The sequence below is a fragment of the Blennius ocellaris genome (genome assembly GCF_963422515.1).
Source record: "Blennius ocellaris genome assembly, chromosome: 5".
Lineage (NCBI taxonomy): Eukaryota > Metazoa > Chordata > Actinopteri > Blenniiformes > Blenniidae > Blennius > Blennius ocellaris.
Window position 1 is genome coordinate 23355954 of NC_137654.1, and position 13315 is coordinate 23369268.

A 13315-nucleotide genomic window follows, 5' to 3' on the forward strand; every position below is an offset into this window, starting at 1 on the left:
TGTACTCCTGTGTTCAACACTTTCAGGTTTATATTTCTCTGCTGTAATACAATCTGTCATATTTAAAAGGTCTATTTATTGAGAGCTGACTAAGCTGTTCAACAGTGTGCTCCAATGTCTTAACTATGTTTTACTGCTGAACTGGTACAACAATAAACTGGGAGAACAAAAAAAAACAACAAACCACCAAGTATGTATTCTTATGTCTACACGTGCAGCCGGGTTTTATCGCTGTGCTGCAGGAGGACACTGGATCCATTGATATTGTCATGTCTTACACATATTTACACATATATTCCACATCTGCTTTATGGAACAAAAGTTTCCGAATGCAAAAGCGTATGGAAAACGTGCTTTGCTTCCTTTGTACATGTGTGTGCGTGTGCATGCATGTGTGTGTGTGGTTTTCAGTCTGCAAGGTGGATGTGGGTTCTTTTTTTCTCTTTGAGTCAATCTGTTTTCACATGCATTTCATTTTCCAGCACATTCAGTTGAGGTGTAATGAAATGTGCAACATAAACAAGACAGCCTGTTGAGTGTTTGACACTGACATTATATAGTGAGGGCTATATTCTGCCCACTGATTGCAGAGAATTATGGGAAAATAGTGTGGGCGGTGTGTCTTTCAAGATGTATAGCACTTTACACCTTTAATGTCTGCCAATTCCATCGCACATAGCACTGAACACATCAGACAGCTTCTAATTAAACGGTATATTTCCCAGTCACTGAGAGATGTTATAGAAGTGAGTGTGGAGGGAACAAAATGTTAGAACATTTTCACAAGCTCGCTGGGTTTGGGGACCTTTCTATGTCTAGATTGCATGTTTCCTGTGTAGGGATTTTTCTCAGAGTTCTTGAGTTTCCTCCCACAGTCTAAAAACATGCATAGATGGATCCTTCAATAGACTAAAATTAAGAATTCAGAAATATGAATGCCTTGGAAAACCTGCATGGTTTCAATTGTTCGCAATTCAGCATAACAACAGAAGTAATAAAGACACACATGATTTCACAGAGTGATGTGTACAGGATACAGACTGTTTTATTTATTTATTTATTTTTTTCTTTTGATTCCCACAACAAATACCCAGAAAGATTTGAGCTGCAATAAATCTCAGTGGCTGACAATATTACTGTATTGGATCACCTTTGGCTGCTGTTACTTGAATTTCCGAGCCCTGGATTTAAGTAACAGTGTCTGTTTATTGTAGCCACATGTCCATACTCAATTAATTATTTTTCCCCTTGTCAGGGACCGAGCTTCGGATGCAGAAATGGGTAATCTGGTTGGCGATTGTCATTACACATAATGTCAGTTATTGTGAAAAGTTGCTAAGGAAATGGTACGGAAACCTGAAGGTGATGTAAACAAGACGTGCATCGGATTAGATTCAAGATGTTCTAGATTTCACTGAGAAGATTTTTCAGTTCTACACTGTAGAAAGAACCTGAACATCACAACACGGGCTTCTGTTGAACCACTTACTCTGCAGTGCTGAACCAGATGAAAACAATGTAGGAAAGTCAGCATTTCCGACTTGATATGCACGTTGCAAATGGAAATATGATGAGTCATAGGCATCTTCTTAAAGAATTAACCAACAAAAGCATGAAAATAATAGCAATAACAAGAAGACTAATAATTTATTTGCTGTCTATACAGCAAAGTCTGTTTATGGGCATTTAAAGTTTCTCTAAAGAGCAGTGAGCCGCCTCTGTTGAGCACCTGGTGACCTTTTTAGGGTTATGGGCCTTCCTCACCAAGTGAAAACAGCACAGGTCGGATCCAGCTCCATTCTTAAGTTAGACAAAGCCGTGTATAGATGATGGATGGATGAAGGTGGTCGCCCCTTTGAAAAAGTCTCCATACACCCCCTGAGCTCAGTACTCATTTGTTCAGCTCAATATATAACCTTACATTGTGTGCATTCAATTTTGGAAATTGAGATCACTCTGTGTTGAAGGAGTTTACATCATAAAAAAAAAAAAAAAAAAAAAAGCTTGGAGTTCATCGGGAATGTTTTAGTTGCTCAATATTACAGCTGCAAGATTACATTGATGAGGCGGCAGGACTAATATCAAGGCAAAGTTTTTCGATCCAACATAACTTTTACAACTCTAAATGACTTATAAGAAATGTATTTGGGTTAACAATTCATATTGATTCTATAAAAACAAGAGAGACATGTTCAGGCTTTTCTGGCCTTTGCTCAAACAAATGTTACAATAATCAAGCGAAAGGATACGAATTTGAACTTCCTGTTGAAAATGTGACTACACTTGGGAAACCCTATTTTCACAGATGTAAATACCTCAAGGTGAAGCCCTAAATAACATTTTGTAGAGTGAGACAAAGAAGGCTTTGTTACTTCTTCTCATGGTTTTCTATGTTGTCCTGTTATTACTTTCCCCCAATCATTCCAATTTATACACGTTTGCCTCAATGATGCCTAATGTTTTATTCTTGTAATTAAAAACAAAAAACAGACCATCACCTTGTGAGAATAAAGTCCCGAATAAATCCCTCTAAATCTACGCTGCCCTCTGCTGGAGAAAGTTACTCCCTGTCCCAAATGTTTTTGTTTTTTTGTTTGTGTATCAAGCTTTTATCAAACTGAACTCTGGATATATGCCTGATTTGAAGGCGTAGGTTCATTTTCTGAGCATGATAAACTCCATGTCGGAGACAGAGGGTGTCTCAGGGCACCCACACACTCTTGTGTTTCGTTATGACTGGTGTACAAGTGTACCTGTGCGTGTGCGTGCGTGCGTGCGTGTGTGCGTGTGTATGTGTGTGTGTGTGTGTGTGTGCGTGTGTGTGTGTGTGTGTGTGTATGTGTGTGTGTGTGCGTGTGTGTGCGTGTGTGTGTGACTGAGCGCGTCTTATTTTATTTTGTGTGATCATCAGAACTTGGCAGAACTGACAATCGCCTCCTGTGACACACGCTGACTCTCAGTACTTTCGGAAAGCGTTTATTTATGTATTTATTTTTTACAACTGAGCTGTTTTCACGCGACGTGTCCCCCCCCCACCGTTTTGTATTGTTTTTATTAATTTAAGCGTCTCGCATCGTACAAGGAATACGGTATTGTGAGTAATTAAAGATCATTCCCTGCTGTTTGGCAGTGTTAAATTGAGTCATCAGGTTTTTGGGGGGGGTGGGGGATTTTTCATGAATTCTTCTCTCGGTATGACGTTTGTGGTGAGTTTTAACGCAACTAACTGGTTCTTTTCCCAAGCTCAGGTGTTCAGTTTTACATGGTAATGATTAAACTTTTGCTTCAGATATGAGAAGAAGGGAAACCGAAAGCTGCAGATGAGGGCGCAACTTTCGCTTTCGCTTGCAGGAGCGCACTGACTTCTTTTAAACGCAACTTCTGCATTTGTAGTGCGCGGGGAAGTCGAGTTTGTCTTTAATTTGGACACTTTACTGCACGATATCTCGATATATCATCGGCATTTCACGTGGAGTCTAAGGTGCACCAGAGGAGGCCATTGACATTTCTTTTGTCCGTTTACCAGGTGGGAGTGTTGCAGAGTTTGTGTGACATTTGAAAGTGGATATTTGTATCCCGCAGCATGCGCTGAAGATGGAAGGAGGCGCAAAGTTGCACCTGAAAGCGTGGCTGGTGGCGCAGATAGAGAGTGGGAAATATGAAGGACTGTGCTGGGAGGATGAGGACAAAACCATGTTCAGGATCCCGTGGAAACACGCAGCTAAGAAGGACTACAAGCAGACGGAGGATGCAGCCTTGTTCAAGGTCAACACTTTCTCTAAGCGCCTTTCCCTCTATATGATTTCACATTAGGATATAAAGGGAGAGAAAAAAAAATGCACTCTGAAGTGTATCCACTAAGGGTTCTTATGAGCTCCCCTCATGCTACTAAGTGGTAATTATATACAGTCTGTAACTGTTGTTATTGTTTTGCTCTAAAAGTTGTTGTTTAAAAAAAAAAAAATCATTTCACTTACAAGAATTTCATTAATTAGAACATGGGAAATAATTCATAGTTTCGCACTACGCTTGTCTATTTTTGTCAGGATTTCTGATCAGAAATTTAAATGACACCGCATAGAAAAGTTGCCCCCCCCCTCTTCACCCCCTCTTGATATTCTCTTTTTAGAACCACTCTTTTATTATGATTGTCTGTGATTCTAACGAATCACATGCAATACCACTTTAAAATGTTAGAATTGCTAATCCAACAAGACTTTCTACATTTAATTTTCGAGAATAAGTTCATATTTGAATGTATTTACGATTGTCCTGCTAATTCCTTTCATCAAGTTATGAATTGTGACAAACCTCTATAGTGAATTAATTTCATACTCAGTATCAGGTTAAGATGACATGCTCATTTCAGGTCATCACAGTCACAAAACATAATCAACTAGATAGCTGGTGCATTCCATGAATAAAAAAAAGAGGGCAGTGACTTTTTACTCTCTCTCATTCTCATCTTCTACTGTTACTCCTCCATCTCCAGCGTCCTTCATCTGAAAGATTTACAACCGATGATATTTTTTTTTTGTTCTGTCTTGATTTTCAGGCCTGGGCCGTGTACAAGGGTAAGTACAGGGAGGGCAGAGATAAACCGGATCCCACCATGTGGAAAACCCGCCTCCGCTGTGCACTTAACAAGAGCACAGACTTCCAGGAGGTCTCTGACCGCAACCAGCTGGACATCACTGAGCCATACAAGGTGTATTGCATCCAGCCTGACAGTGGATCAGCCAGGCCGGCAGGTGAAAACAAACAAAACACACGGTTATATTGATTAAATCAACTACAGCTATTTTAGTGTTCAAAGTGAAGTCATCAGTCATAACCACCATTATTTCAGGTTTTTTTATTTTATTTCTGCCTGTGTTTTCTCAGAGACAGAGTTGAAAGGTCCGACCATCGAACAAGCAGTTAAGAGTCCAAAGAGGTCCCCTTCCCTGGACAAAGAGGTTCAAAATCATAAATATAAAACATTATGTATCACACAGACATGTATTGATAAGCACTGATCTCTGGATCTGTGGCACTCTGATATTGGACACGATTGTTGATAGAAAAGAAGAACACAATTGGTTTATTGTATGTTTTTTTTTTAAAAAGTGCTGCATTTTTGGAATTTCACAATTCTTGTTTTTATGGCAATTATTTCGAGTTTTATAGAGGAAATGAAACCGGAGAGGAAAATTTGACAAGAGTTTTTTCCACTGACCACATCATACTATTTTGTTTTGCCTTTGAATGAAAATCTTTGTTGTTACTACTGTAGTCAGTTAGTCAATAACACCATCTTCTTGCTGCAGGACAAACATGTTTGTGTCTGAAATTCAGTCAAATCTTTATTTGGCAAATGAAAATATTTGCTAACTTCCTAATTTCTGCATGTTTCAACGCTGATTTCATGGCAATCACAGAAAACACATAAATATGGTTGTGTTTATCCATTGAAACAGGTATTGCTTGTATTGGACCTTAAGAAATGTGCAAACAATTTAGCTTTTCAAATAATACCAGATTGACACTGTTTTGTTTTGGCAAATGATCAGTTAATGCCCAAGTTAATACTAATAAGATCAAATGATATATATATATATATATATGTATGTGAATATATATATATATATATATATATATATATATATATAAATCAGAGTGCCTCCAAAACAAGTTATACTAACCACATTAATGGCATGTTTATCAACCTTTTTCAGATAACACGTCACATTATAGAAAAGTGGCAGTGAATAATATGTGATGTGCCAGAGATTTGTTAACCTCTTGAAATAATTAAATTTTTAAACATTTTTGAAATTATAGAACATATAATATTTTTAATTTTGGCCGGTTTTGTATTTATGAACAGATTGTATTAAATTGAATTGATACTGTACGTAGCTATTTTGACTTTGGAAATCAATATGAAGTATTTTAATGAAATCTGTCTTGTTTTATCTTCTTTTTTGCAATTCTTTCTATCAGGGTGAAAAAGAAGAAAAGCCACGAGCTGGTAAGGTTTACATTTATAAACTGATATGACAAGATACATTGGTCATGAACATTTGACATGCGACAACAAACTTTCTCTCTTCAGTTACTTTGTATTGCTGTACCACATTTAACATATTGTTTATTTATAAATTATCAGTCCCAGTTATGCCATGCGTAAAAGTAAGTGATTGAGACAGCCTTACCTTTTGTGAAAATCTGAGAAACAGAAACAAGAAGCTAAAAGTAATTCTCTATTTTACAATTACAGTGTTGCTTCTGTTACACATTATTCAAGCATTATTTGGCCGCTTGAGTTTATGAGGCAGTGGTGCTGCTTCGAATCCCAACAGATCACCACTGGGGGTCCATGAGCAAGACCTTTAGCCCCCAACTGATCAAGTTGCATCAGGATAGGAATCTGTCGTAACACTTGTGTCAAATCCAACATGCAATTCACATGCTCCCAAAGAATAATGGAAATATATTGATTATAATGCATGAGATTATAATTGGGCTAACGCATGCACTGAGCCCAAAACGAGTGAAATAACGGCCTGTCGTAAACTATATCTAGATGTTTTGGGGAGATTGCCATTAAGCAAATGCATCCACTGGCCCATGTTATTATGGTCTCAACTATACTTGCAAAACCACTTGACATCAGCAATTAACTCAAAATACACATGTACTTTAGTAGAGCCGCCAGTCTTGATGTAGATTCCCGAGTCTTTGTTTTTGGTTATTTGCACTTTGTGAAGCTTTGAGCTGAGTTGAATGTTTTGTTTGGTTTTGGTTACTTACAGTCTTGACTCTGGACTACTTCCTTATTGTTTAGGTGGTCTAGCGAGAAGCACTAATCTGTCACTCTAGTCCTCAATAGTTTAATCTCCGGCTACAGTGCTTTTGGCTTCAGATTATTCGTGGGTGAGCATCTGGCACAAGAATTTCTGCTTTGTCACGACAATAGAAAGTCCTTCTATAGGATATCTGCACTGTGGGACAAAAGACCTGTAAATTCTAGGTCTGTTAAAAAAAACAACCCCCCCAAAAAAATATTGTTTCGTTCAAAGGGAGTTTCTCCAACAATAACTCCTACTTCGGGTTGGCTGTGGCCCATCCTTTAATCTGTGAATATGCACCATGCACAGTTTGGATGGTTTCGCCCACACGTATCCTCAATGTTAGAGGGGCCTGTTTGGTTTGGAAAGTGTGGATGTAAATGCTGCCTCTACAACCTTTGATACAAATTGAATACATTTTTTTTCCCCCCCACAGTATGCACAGTGTTGAGAAAGTTTTAACTGATTCTCGCCTATGTTTTGTTTCAGAAGACCCACTGAGAGAGCACATGTACTGTGAGGTAACAGGGAAAAAAGATCATAATCTAACCCCTGCTCCTATAACCTTTATGAATCCTCCATTTACCATATCAGGTAAGAATGCTCTTGATTCAACCGAAACATGAAGAAAGTTGCTGGCCTTTCAAGTGGAGGATCTGAAACCCAAGCTGTGTTTTATGTGTGCAGACTTCCGTATGCAGGTGAAGCTGTTTTACCAGGGCCACATGGTCAAGAAAATGATGGCCAAGAGCCCAGATGGGTGCTTTATCCTGCAGGGCCGTGTTCCCCTGGGAAACGAAAAGATCTACGGACCGTGCAGTGCCCAGCAACTCTCCTTCCCGTCGCCAGCCTCGACTGCCCTGCCAGCCAGCACGACTGAGGCAATGGCACGCCTCCTTTGTCACCTGGAGAGGGGAGTGCTATTGTGGGTGGCCCCAGACGGGGTGTTTATCAAGCGGTTCTGTCAGGGCAGGGTGTACTGGAGCGGCCCCTTGGCCCAACACACTGACCATCCCAACAAACTGGAGCGTGAAAAGACCTTCAAATTGCTTGATGTACAGACATTTCTCATGGGTAAGGCAACACATGCATGCTGTATCAGAAAAACAAATGCGTTAACAGTGACTGGATGAACTTTGAATTTATTAGCTATGAGTCATATAAAGCCACTTAAGCAAAACATTGTTTAAAACAACACATCACAGCTGTAGAGGTAATGCAAGGAGGCAATCTACTGGTACGATCTGTCTCAATAGTCCAATTAATATCTGTGCAGCACTCCAGAGCTCTTTACAAGGGACCGGACCGACGCCTTCCTATGAGATTGAGCTCTGCTTTGGAGAGGAGTATCCAGACCCAAGTGTACCAAAAACCAGGAAGCTGATCATGGTGCAGGTGAGTTTAACATGGATTCTAGCTGATTTCCTGTGTTTTAATTTAATTTTTTTTTTTTTTAGGTGAGTATTGTCTTACATTTCTCTTCACACTCTGCATTTGTTTTTTATTGTCATTTGCACAGTACATCAAGGATTTATTAACCTAACAATAAAATCCCCTCAAAAATTAAGAGTACGTTTAAAATTCATCAGTTTGAAACATCTCCTGTACTTTGAGACAGAATTGCCTTTTGAAGGTACAAACTCAGATTCCTCTGTCTTTATTGGGAAGTTTTATGTAATTTTCCCCCCCTCTAAATTGGCACAACATATCTTATTAAAATAAGGAAAAGCTGAGTTACATTCATGCTACAATGATGTGAGGAAAATTAGATTTAACATAGCTTTATGTTACTTCTTTTAATGGCACATTCTAATTCAAGCTTAATCTCATCAAATGTTTGTGTGAAGCCGTTGCAGATTTCAACCAGTAGAGGTCCTCATAAGCGCACTGATGTAAGTGTCACATCATGTCCTGTTGTCAGGTGGTTCCCTTGTTTGCAGTGAGTCTGTTGGAAAGGTTCAACTTGGGATAGACTGAGGAGAAGTGTCTGACTCTCGGCACAGAGGAAGAGGAGAAGTAGAAACACTGGGAAAGCCACCTAACATCAGGTCGGGGACGGACAATATACAAGTGGATGACTCCAAACTGTTTTCTCTCCGTGATCAGCATGGGACAAGGGCTCGCAGCAAACACAGCTATCTCGATAGAGATGTGTGAATGATGATCGAACGACTGCTGCTGGGTCAACCTGTTTGCATTAACAGAAATTCAGAGTGACGTTGCTGAGCTGTCAAAGATTAGTTGCTGTGAAAAATAATAGTTTGACCCAGTAGAACTGTGCTTCTTATGTATTGTAAATATTATTGATGTAATTTTTCACGTTAATCCCTAATTCTGCCGATTGTGAAATGATGGTTTAAGTTCATTGTACTTTAACAACAAATGCAGAGAATAAATTGACACCTGAAATTAAATCTATAAAGCTTTTTTTTTCTTTATTTCTAGCGAACATCATGTAACAGATTCACAATTTTTAAAAATATACATTTTTTGTAGCTATTACATTTAAAAAGAAAAATCAACAGGTAAGATCTTCTTTTTGAAAAACAAAAACAAAACAAACAAAAAAAACTAAAGTGAGAGAGTGTGCTGAATCAGAGGATATACCCGTATCTGAGTTTTAAAATACTTTCATCATTTTCCCTGCCTTCAAACATATACAGTACATAAAAAAATGAGATGGGAACAGAAGCGTACAGTACACAGGGGTCAAGAGCATTCACAAAGCATCATGTTCCAACGTGTTATTAGCACCATTACTCTTCAGCCATACTGCACTTCTTACTCTTTCCATCATTCAGTTTTTAATGGAAAAACACCATGAGTGTCGAGGCGATGTGGCACAGACCTGTCTGTGTGGGTGGGATTGTCTGTTACGCAGTTTTCATTAGTGTTCTCCCTTTCTCAGAGATAATGTTAAGAACATATTGGAGAGTAATGCCTTGACGAACAATTGTTTGAAATGACTCCCGGTGATGAGAATAAAAAAAGGCGAAGGGTTGTTCGTACATTCACCTTGCCTGCTCGTGGCCGACACAAATACTTCGGCTCAGAAGCAAGAAACCAAAAACAAAAGGAAAACAAAACTGCTTTGCAAAATTGACAGAGATTGCATTAAATCTGTTTAGCATATTTACTGTATATAACATTTGTAATATATATATATATATATATATATATATATATATATATATATATAGTCAATTTTTGTTCATATATATATCTGCACTTCTTCAATAGCGTTTACTTTGATAACACTGATTGAAAATACCCTGCAGCAAACACTTTCAGAAAGTATGTGTGTGGGACAACCATTACAAAAACAGAGTGAACACAGACAAGTGCTTGATTGTCTCACTAAATGTCTTCAGTGTATTTGTAAGGGGCCATTCAGAGATCTTCGGGCTGCTGCTCCCTTCAGGGCTGTGCTAAGTTTGAGGAAAGGAGAGGTAAGGAAAGGAGAGCAAAGAATAGGGAAGGAAAGGAAAGGAAATGTGCATCATGGGCAATACTAGTTGGCTAGAATAATCTTTTGGGCAGCAGTGTGGACACTTAAATTGCGTTGCTGTTTTTTTTGTTTTGTTTTATTCCTTCCCTGCAACCCTACCTTGAGGTCTCTCCATTGTTTGTCTTGGTGGGTTCAACAGAGACAAGGAGGGTGTGTATGTGCTTATGTGTCTGTGTAAATATGCATGTATTGTTATTCATGTGCAAGTTTTTACTGCCATTTCTTTAGCTTGGAGCCATGAGGTAAATCCAAGAGGCCTTCATCAGTTCCAGTTGGGGGAAGGGTGTCCGGGGCCGACCAGCGCCGCTTGCGTGGACGCTCCTGCTGCTGAGCCAGAGGCTCGACAGCCAGAGTGCATGCAGGTGCTGGCACGGTCGGAGGAGGGTGGTGAGGAAGTGGAGGAGGGGGAGGTGGCGGCGGCATCTCCTCCCTGTGCGAGCTGCCGGACTCGGGCGCAGCCTTGGAGGGTTGATGCGTGCGATGGGATCTGGAGCTGGTACGTGTGTGTGTTCGGTGAGTTTGGGTGGGTGTGGGAGTTAGGGCCAGGCAAATGTCACCCTCTACAAGCTGGCGGCAGGGTAGACCGTATAGCTGTGCCGTTCTCTGGGGACAGCAAGAAGACCAGCCTCGATCCTGCACAAAGAATGGATACTCCACCAAGACCTTCAGTAACTCCTACACAAAACCACAAAATGTGTTATAAATTTAGCCAAAGACTGTCATGTCTTTCATTTATTATCACAACAATATGGCTTTTGTGCAAAGGAAAATGGATCATTTCATCTTAAAAATGCAGACAAACTGATGTAGAGCATTTTAACCTGAAAATATCAGAACAATTCTCATGCACTTTTTAAATAAAATTTGTCATTATCGTCTCATCTGTTGTTTAAGTACAGGACACTAAAGTGTAATCTTAAGTACATATCTGAAGAGAAGGCTGACCTGTGTGTTGCGGTCTCTGAGGTGGACCTGCAGGTGGCTAAAGCCCTGTGTGCTGCTGGGGGATATCAGCAACACCGTGCAGGTGCTGAGGTGGAACTCTGGGGAAGTATCCGCGCTCCTCAAGAAGTCCTCAGTCCGCAGCTCTTCTACCCGCTTCAGCTGACCACTGGCCAGCTCGATCAGGGATCCCTTGGTGAAGTGAGGTAGGAGTGCAGGGGGCGATGGGTGAAGGGCAAGGGTTGAGGTGCGAAGATGTGAAGGAGACGCCTCCCTCCCTCTGTCTCGTTCTCTGTCACGCCTTCTCTCGCGATCACTTTCTCTGTCTTGGTCTTTGTCGTGTATTTGCTTCTCCTTGTCTTTAACTCGCTCCCTGTCCATATGTAAGACCTTGTCTCTTTCTTGGTCTCTGTCCCGGTCTCTCTGTGACCTGTCATGGCTGTTAGGTAGACTCAAGGGTGAGTGTGGGGAGTTCCTTTGATTGTGCTGCCTGGTGACTGGCTCCCTCTGGATGTTGTACAAGGCCGTTCCTGAGGAGCTGTAGAGTGGGTATGCCTGGGCCTGAGGGCTGGTGTGACCCATTGAATCCAAGGAGTAGTAGATTTGGGCTTCAGCTGGTGTGACCCCAAGGTGGTCCAGTAGTCCCACTCTACCTGTCCTGGAGTCTGGTCCGAGGGAGTGGGGACTCGGGGAGAGCAAATTGGCGCTGGTCTTAACAGTCCCATGCAGATGTCGGTCCTGCAGTGAGGAATGTGGCTCAGGGCCCTCCTGAGCTTGAGAGTCTGACAAAAATGGCACAGAATGTACACGGGATGTCAGATCGTCCTGCTGTCTCCGTCCACCATTGGTGTGGGAGCTATGTAGGCTAATGTCCAACCTGGTTCTGCTGCTGTCATTCACATATTCTCCTGTAAGTAGGGGCCTGGAGGCCGAGACAGTCCTGCTGCCTGGTCCGTCCAGACCATTGGGCCTCTTGGCCAAGTACCTGTGTCTTCCTTCAAATAAGCTTGGGTCTTGAGGGTAAAGAGAGTGGTGGCTAAACAAGTATGAGGGGGAAAAGAGAGAGGAGCTGTAGTCCCGCCGACCACTGTTGATATAGGACCACATCTCTCTAGAACTAGCTGGGAAGGGAGTTTTAAAGGAGGAAGCAGAGGAGGAAGATGGAGGAGGTGGCAGAGAGAGGGGACCCTCTCCTCTAAGCCACCTAGAGTGGTGGGGCAAAGGTGAGGAGAGAGGATCATCTCTCCAAGCAGCAGGAGAACCTGAGCTTCTTCGTTCACTGACCTGCCCTGGGAAAAGAGGAAGGGAGACGGTGGGAGAGTAGCTCGGGTGCCATGGTATGGGCACAGGGAGGCTCGGGGCCGGAGCAGGAAGGGGTGGAGGAGTATGCAGGAGATGTGGGCTTGGGTTAGTCAGGACTCTGTCCCTGTCACTGGCCTCCCTGCCTCCCTCTCCTCTCCCTGTGCTGGACCGACTCCGGAGTGGCACAGGGGGTTTGAACTCATCCAGAGGGACGTGGTGTTCTGCTGATCCTTGGCGAGACTCCCTCTTTTTGGGAGGGAGGCACTCTTTGCCGCGGTCAGGGCTGGGATTCATGGGTGGGCTCCAGCGGCAGTGGCGGCCCCCTGTGTGTGGGTGCAGGCTAGGTCACATGGGCCTCACGGGAGAACGAGGGGCACAGACAGAGGGGAAGGCTGATAAACAGCATCACTGTTGGATCACTGCCGGTTGTGCCGCATTACACCACCGCTCACCTACAAAGACAACAAAAGAGGACAAAAAAAAAAAAAACACAGATAAGGTGGGTGAAAGGGAGCGATGGGACAGACAGAAGTGGGAGAGATTACGTGTGAAAATTGAAAAAGAACAGTCTGCCAGGTCCTGGCATCAGTTGTAGTTAAGATTTAGCTGTCAGTCTGGTCAGACATGCAAACAAACACTCGGCTGCATCAGACAGATGGAGTAAAATCAGCGGGTGGCTCCCTCTTCCGAACTACTTTAAAGAGGTTAGAAACTCTTAGCTTTCTGTTAG

The 13315-nt window shown here is 41.8% G+C and overlaps 2 protein-coding genes across 5 annotated transcripts in view; one reads left to right on the top strand and one right to left on the bottom strand.

Moving 5' to 3' along the window:
* The first annotated feature begins 3366 nt into the window (after positions 1-3366).
* irf10 (interferon regulatory factor 10) lies at positions 3367-8895 on the top strand. Of its 2 annotated transcripts, none has more exons than XM_080497362.1 (9): positions 3367-3481; positions 3583-3765; positions 4556-4751; positions 4885-4958; positions 5986-6013; positions 7323-7427; positions 7521-7907; positions 8110-8228; positions 8774-8895. In XM_080497362.1, the coding sequence occupies exons 2-9, from the start codon at positions 3595-3597 to the stop codon at positions 8774-8776; spliced, it is 1083 nt and encodes a 360-aa protein (XP_080353488.1). In that variant the 5' UTR covers positions 3367-3481; positions 3583-3594; the 3' UTR covers positions 8777-8895. The 2 variants fall into 2 exon arrangements, with proteins under 2 accessions (XP_080353488.1, XP_080353487.1); XM_080497361.1 differs by having other exon boundaries at positions 8755-8891.
* A 1653-nt stretch (positions 8896-10548) lies between these two features.
* The window catches only part of LOC308130858 (uncharacterized protein), a 15426-nt gene continuing 12659 nt past the window's right edge, over positions 10549-13315 (bottom strand). For 2 of the 3 annotated variants that reach the window (XM_080497357.1, XM_080497358.1), the window contains exons 2-3: positions 11287-13037; positions 10549-11016 (exon numbers count right to left, since the gene is read on the bottom strand). In XM_080497357.1, the coding sequence (XP_080353483.1) occupies positions 10552-11016; positions 11287-12879 (2058 nt within the window). In that variant the 5' untranslated portion in view covers positions 12880-13037 and the 3' untranslated portion in view covers positions 10549-10551. The remainder of the gene's footprint in view (positions 11017-11286; positions 13038-13315) is intronic. The other variant, XM_080497359.1, reaches the window with a different exon arrangement.